We start from the raw sequence: 6,869 nt of genomic DNA, 5'->3' as shown, positions 1-6,869 counted from the left end.
TTCTCTAAAAATTCATCGATATATTAGTATCATAAGAAATAGATTTTAATTTCATCAGTCTATTAGTATCATAAGAAATAGATTTTTAAACAGGTCAACAGACTATGACAGGCTTTTAGAAACCCATATTCGAGCCTAAAAAGTAAGCATATGACATGTCGTAGGTCAAAATTATGCCTTAAATTTTTTGACAATTAAGACTTAGACCTTTCAAATCCTAACTCATCCTATATTTCCACCTCTATTTATGTATGACTCATAAAAATTAAGCCATCTAACAGTTTGATGATAAACACAGATAAAATCAATTGAATTATTAGATGTAGTATGGTCATGTATCTGCTCATCGAAGTAATCGTGTAACGACTAGCCTCAGATAGATGATGGTAAATATAACTCAATGTCATCACCCAATGACCACTAATGAAGGGATATCACTTGGGTGACATAGAGTTGAGTGACATTGGTCAATCACAATGTCACAATGCTTGTGTCTCTCTCTCTTTCACAAGCATTGTGACATTGTGATTGACCAATGTCACTCAACTCTATGTCACCTAAATGCTACCCCTAATGAAGAGTGTCAAGATCCCGCAACGCCTCAAGAAATATCACATCAATTTGCTTTTTGTCATTGTCGGTGAATATTATACATCCAACCATATAGAGCAAGAATGCCTTCAAATCATATATATTTTATGTTTGTGTCTAATACTATTAATTACGATTTGTAAGTTATATCTTTGTGAGATGCCAACATCTATGTGAAATATTAACTGATAATGTATATGTCTATAGTAATTAAAAAGAGCTTAAATAATAATAATAATAATAATAATGGCAAACCGAATGAAATGGATGCATCACTGCAAGTCTGTACCTCAAACTAACATTCAGCCTGTATAAACAAATTTGTATTTTCCCTGAGATAAGGGTTAATGGAAAATTTGTATTTTCCCTGAGTAAAATTTGTATTTGAAATGGATGCCGTGAGTCCATATTGAGATGAGATGCTTTTTCTTTATCTGTTTCTCTAATTGAACTTCAAAGTATTGAACCAAGAACCATAAAAAACCATTACCAATCAGCAAATTAAGAACACGCAGCTAGTGAATAGCGTGATATTGTGCTGATATCCTCCTCGGAGGCAATTTGCGCAGGATGTAGAGCACTAAAGCTGAAGGCAGGACCTCAACCAGCTGTATTTTGAAACTTGAAAAGTCAATGCCAGATTCCAAGAAAGTGAGAAACTCAAAATTATAGTGACTATCAACAAAAAGGAATACTCGCAATTTACCATGTAGTAAACCAAGTCTAAAATAGGATGATCCAAAACATCAAGAGATGTGTCTGAATCAAATGCCGACAAAAAACCCTGCACGTACATCAAAAGTATGATTAAGAAAGAAAATATTTCGTTTGAATAATAATAATAGTAATAATACCGTACAAACTGTTATTCTGTTTTAACGGTAAAACTTTAGTTCATGTGTCGTGACAAAGGCTTAAAGCCTCTGCCTACCCATTTCCCTAAAAATCATTTATACAAAGTAGTACTTATTTTACATTTGATCACTCTTACCATGCTGACCACCTAAGTTCTTCTATTGTGCTCCCTCTAGCTACTTTTCAAACTAATTGCTTATAACCACATTTGACAGTGCTGCATTTCAAACCCATATTATATGATTTTCACATCTAAATTGTCACCTTTAGATTCATAGGGAACAAATATATTGATGCATTTACAGTCTTCTATAATGACTTAAATTGGATTAGTTTCTAACTTATCGGAGCTTCTCAATTAAAATAAGATATCGTTTTTTTTTACTTATACGTACCCCACTTAGTGGAAAAAGGATTGGTTGTTGTTGTTGTTATTTTTTACTTGTGACAAATTCCTTGTAGGCTTACAAGTAATTATAGCAAGGTTAAATGGGAGAGTTTCTGAAAAATTGGGATAAAGAAGCTAATTTTATGTTCTATCAGAAATTATTGTTTAAAAAAAGTTTATCCAAACTGGCTCTATTTGTACAAGTCAATTATTAGTGTCAAAAGAAAAAACTAATTTTTCATTAACCAGATAGCAAATTTTTTACAACTACTAAGAATATATGAAATCAATATTGCTGCAACCAGAGGGGAGAAGACCACCATGTTAATGGCATAACATAATAACAACAGGGTATGATATGTCTGTGACAAGCAGACAAGAATTATAGTTATACTCGGTGACATATTTACAGTTTACACATACAAGCTTAAGAAAATGTTTGATGAAATATTAAAAAGATAGTTATAATAACAAAGGCAATCTCTCAAAAAAAAAAGAAAATAACAAAGGCAAAGAAGTTACCATAACACATCGTATTAGAAAACAGGTGAAACAGATAGCTGTAATAGATCCGACCTGTAATACACATCCCGTGTTACATGAATACAAGTAATATTGAGATAGCAGTTCATTTTGTTATATGTTTGGAACAGAACAGAAGATAAAAAACAAAAAGGATAATTTAGATAATGGTCTTCTCAATCATGGCCAAAACAGACAGTTGACATCTAACCATTTACAGAACATTTAAATAGTACACCCTCCGGTCACTAATATAAGCAAAAATCTAATTTTTAGATACATTCAATTAATGATGTATGCGGTCTTTATTATATTAGTGACCGGAGGGTGTAGTTATCATTCATATTGAATTCACATGATGCCATTTTGGACTTATTGCAAATGCGAAAAATTCAATCCTTTCCTACTTTAAGAGCAATGATTAATCCAGAAAAATACTCTTCCACGCCATTTGCCAAAACTTATTTTGTGTGTGTTTTTGGAAGATCCATTTAGTAAAATAATAGAAATGAAGACATATGAAAAGTGAACAATCATTTTCGATTGAAACATTCATACATGCCAAATTGGAAACGTACGGAAAAGTGCTAAAATATCATGGGGAACAAAAATTTAATAAGAAAAGTACGTATTACAGAAGAAGGGGGTTGGGGGTAATAAAGTGAGACTCAAATGAGCTTCTCAGTATTGCAGCGGAACATGATTGCACGGTAGCATAATATCAAATAGGCACACTGAGAAGAAAGTGCTTATACCTCATGAAGTTTCTTCCTTCTCCCTTTAGATTCAATTGGGAAATGCCTCAGCATGCAAAATAATCTAGAAACATTTAATATGTAATAGGTGTTAATAAGAGAGACGGTCCATGTCAACCATGAATTAGTAGAGAATATATGAGACAGACACTGCAGAGATATTTCAATATTTCATAGACCATTGCAAGTGAGACAAGATGCAGAAGCCTCACCTTCCTCCATATAGTAAAAAGCCTAGTGCAGCCACAAATGACACACCTGAAGAAGGAAAAGAAAATTTCATTTTTAAAAAATCTATGCATACACAACAATGTATAATTTTAAGGTGGAAAACTTCGCACCTAAGCAGTAAGCTCTCAGGTGTATGAAATGTAAAACGTTAAACAGTGTTTGATTATAAAGCTAACCTCCGATAAATATCTTTCCAAAGAACTCCACAACGCTGTTGTCGTCTGTCCAGAGGTATATCCAAATACAAATCTAAACCCAAAACCACACTTTAGTATTATGAATTTATGATCATTGATATCAACTATCAAAGCAAGTGTTCCTTTTTGCTTTGAATCAATGAAAGGTCTATGCCTAGATTGATATGCATCTTGAAGAAATTGAGTATAAGTAAATTGAAATTACAGTGTAAAAGGGAAATTGAATTGCCTGCTTTTAAAACCAATAATTTTCAAATCAAATACGTCATGGTTGAACATTCAGTAGTCGTGACTAGATATGATACTTCTAGAGAAATTCAAATCAACATACACAAGTTTCTGAGAAATTCACAAGCCATGATACTTCTAGAGACCAGAAGATCTTGACTTGAAAGTTAAAACTGCCTTATTTTCATGTACATACTAGTCACGACTACTTATCCATTCCAGAAAAAGTGGTTGATGAGTGGAGACAGACACCCAGATGTTGATGATATGATAGGTTGTAAAATGAAAAGCTGCCACATGAAGCCATCTGGCAAATATCATGGGATATCAAAAACCAAATTAAGAGCAATTGTGCATGAAAAAAAAAGGAATGTGTAGGAAAATACAATACAATATTTCAAAGTTCAGAGAGATTTCGGGATGAACAGTTATGGTGCAAGTGGAACCATATTGCAGTTAGAGAGACATCATTATGTACTGTAGGAACACATTGGGATGAAAAATAAAACTAGGAAGTACAACATGCCAAAATAGTTTGTTGAGAAGTGATTCAAAAATGAACTTGTGTGAAAGTTCCAAATCGTGACACGATTTGTGAACCGTGACAAAATTTAGCAGGGCCATGAGCATGTTTCTTCTGAAGCCAAATCATGACACGATTTGGGAAAACGTGGCACGATTTTGGGCATGCTTGGCACGCTTTCAGGATAAAGGTTGGTCGTACGCATCAACCGTGTCACGATTTTGCCCGAATCTGAACTCTATAAAGCATTCTTTGACCCATTTGTTGGGTAAGCTTGGTGAATCTCAATGAAACCAAAGGAGGGAACTTTTAGGGTTTTAGATACTAAAGGTTGAGGGTCTTTGGGTGAGGTTAAAAGCTTTCAAGATGTAAATCTTGGAGAACCAAAAGAGGGGGCTCTTGGGGAAAGGGTTGGTGCCTTTTGGGGAAGATTCATGGGGTTGGGAAACACATGAGTGGAGAGTCATTTGTGAGCAACTTGTGTGAGTCTTGTGAAACCAAAAGAGAAGATCCTTAGTGAAATCAAAGGCTAAGGGTTGATTCTCCTTTGGGGGTTAGATTCTAGAGTTCGGAAACAATTGTAAACACCTTGGGTGAGTGAAAATCATTGACTGTCTTGTTCATTGGTGAGATTGGAAAATAGGTAGAAATTAAGGTTGTTCTTTGTGAGCTTGTTGAAGCTAATTTCTTGTAAACCATTTGTATCTCTTTGTATCTCTTGGTGTTGTTATCTTTTCTTTACTCTCTTTATCTTGTTTATTCCTTGGTTGGATTGTGGTTTTGCTATGCACTTGGTTTCTAAATTAGATCTAGATTGTTGTTATTGCTTGTAGTTAATTTGATTGTTGGTTGTCATTGATACTTGCTCCATGAATCTAAATTTCATTGATGTGAAGTTTGGAATTGACCAAATTCACAACATAGTCCATTAAAAAAAAAACACGCCAAAATAGCAGCTGGTGTATGTTTGGTTCCACTTTTGGAGGAGAAAAAAATTGATTCTAGAGGTATAGAATTGATTTTAACATGTTAGGGTGATGTCAACTAGAATTTACATTTGCTTCTAGAATTGATTCTAACTTTAAGTTGAGGTTTGTAATTTTTGACTACAAACATGATTTTTATATTCAATTTTTTGTTCAGGTCACTTTTATGGAGATGTATGCATCTGAAGTTATCCAAACATAAACCACTTTACTTTCAACTCACTTTAAGCAAAAACTAATTCTTTCAAAATCAGAACCAAAACTACAGTGTAATTGTGTGGCAGAAGAAAATGAGTTAGATACCTGGATAATATACAAGGCAGCATTTATTGAAATATAAATTATCTTGAGCATATCAGTTGGTAAACTCCTTGCCTGCTCAGTCATTCGAATAAAATTAAATAATTTTCTGATAAAAGAAGTCAAAAGAATCAAAGCCCAAAAAAAGAAAAAATCCATACAGTTAATGGTGTTTGGATAAACATCTCAATTTGTGACTTATAGGTTTAAAGCATAAGTGCTTAATTTGAAACTTATAGCATAAGTGATTATCATGATAAGCGCTTATGCATAAGCTATTTCTTTGACAGAAGATAAAAGCAAGTTAAATTGTTTTTGTTTAAGTTGTTTTCATGAGCTATCTTAGAGAGCTTATGAAAATAAGCTGAAACCAGCTTATGAACATGTATGTCATAAATAGTTTTTAGAAGTTTGACTTGCCTGATGATAAATTTCAGCCCAAAAAAGGACTAGAAGAGTATATGTTGAGAAAAAGAGTAGTCCTGGAAGATCTAATAGCACTAAAACGAAGACCTAATTGAAGAAACAAAGCAAAACATAGCAATGTCACCACAACATGATAATAGTCAAATTAAATTAATATGAGGGTGGGTTGCATAGCATGCAAAATGAATGAATTAACCTTAGGATGAAAAAGAAAAAGTAGGGTGTGCAATCCGAAAACCAGAGCACGCACTGAAAGCAAGCAATATTAAAATATGAAAATGAGAATGGTGAAACAAGCATATAATATAAATAAGGAGGATTGTAATTTGTATAGTATACCTCCGTTGAGAATGAAATTCATGAGATGAAAGATTTTCTGCGTAGTCCATCCATATTCAGGTACTCTAAGTTGAATTCTAACCAATTGAAACTGCAGGGCATGAGACAGAGTTAGAAAATGGAAAAAGAAAAGAGTGAAAGTAAAGTAGTTAGTTAGTTACGAGAGCAACAAAAGAGACGACGGCATAAGCGGAAGAGATGAAGTAGAAAATAGAGGATTGCCAAGAAGTAGTTGCAGCAATATCCTCCTCCATGCTGCTTAGTTGCACCAAGTTCCTCATTCTTGAGATTGATTTGACATTTGCGAGAGAGAGAGAGAGAGAGAGGGGAAGGTTGTAGACTTTACCAGACAGTTCACATAGACTGAGACACGACCCCCGGATTTCGCCCGCGCTCTTTGTCTCAAGTCTCAACTAATCTTCTTCCACTTCAATTCAATGACCCAATCAGAAAACACAAAGGATTCTCCTTTTGTATGTAGTACTATATTTGGCGACCGTTTGTTACATGAAATAATTTATTTTGAGT

At 33.9% G+C, this 6,869-nt stretch overlaps 1 protein-coding gene across 4 annotated transcripts; it reads right to left on the bottom strand.

Annotated features, from left to right (window-relative positions):
• Window positions 1-742: 742 nt before the first annotated feature.
• LOC11442697 (tobamovirus multiplication protein 1) lies at window positions 743-6,859 on the bottom strand. Of its 4 annotated transcripts, none has more exons than XM_003610365.4 (11): window positions 6,503-6,859; window positions 6,342-6,432; window positions 6,199-6,251; window positions 5,997-6,089; window positions 5,580-5,651; window positions 3,519-3,591; window positions 3,324-3,369; window positions 3,112-3,175; window positions 2,357-2,410; window positions 1,298-1,375; window positions 743-1,199 (listed from the first exon to the last, which is right to left on the bottom strand). In XM_003610365.4, the coding sequence occupies exons 1-11, from the start codon at window positions 6,620-6,622 to the stop codon at window positions 1,107-1,109; spliced, it is 837 nt and encodes a 278-aa protein (XP_003610413.1). In that variant the 5' UTR covers window positions 6,623-6,859; the 3' UTR covers window positions 743-1,106. The 4 variants fall into 4 exon arrangements, with proteins under 4 accessions (XP_003610413.1, XP_039689935.1, XP_013458608.1 ...); XM_039834001.1 differs by having other exon boundaries at window positions 6,521-6,859; XM_013603154.3 differs by having other exon boundaries at window positions 6,688-6,859.
• Window positions 6,860-6,869: the final 10 nt, after the last annotated feature.

This window comes from Medicago truncatula, chromosome 4 (genome assembly GCF_003473485.1).
Source record: "Medicago truncatula cultivar Jemalong A17 chromosome 4, MtrunA17r5.0-ANR, whole genome shotgun sequence".
NCBI lineage: Eukaryota > Viridiplantae > Streptophyta > Magnoliopsida > Fabales > Fabaceae > Medicago > Medicago truncatula.
The sequence above is the reverse complement of the archived record's forward strand: the minus strand, read 5'-3'. Positions and strand labels throughout refer to the sequence as shown.

Bases quoted from the DNA above. Each gene is read 5' to 3' on its own strand.
- LOC11442697 (XM_003610365.4), bottom strand. From the start codon at position 6,622: ATGAGGAACTTGGTGCAACTAAGCAGCATGGAGGAGGATATTGCTGCA. The intron at 6,252-6,341 runs GTATACTATACA...GCTTGCTTTCAG, and splicing joins GAATTTCATTCTCAACGGAG to TGCGTGCTCTGGTTTTCGGA. The intron at 1,200-1,297 runs GTAAATTGCGAG...TTCAAAATACAG, and splicing joins TAGACTTGGTTTACTACATG to CTGGTTGAGGTCCTGCCTTC.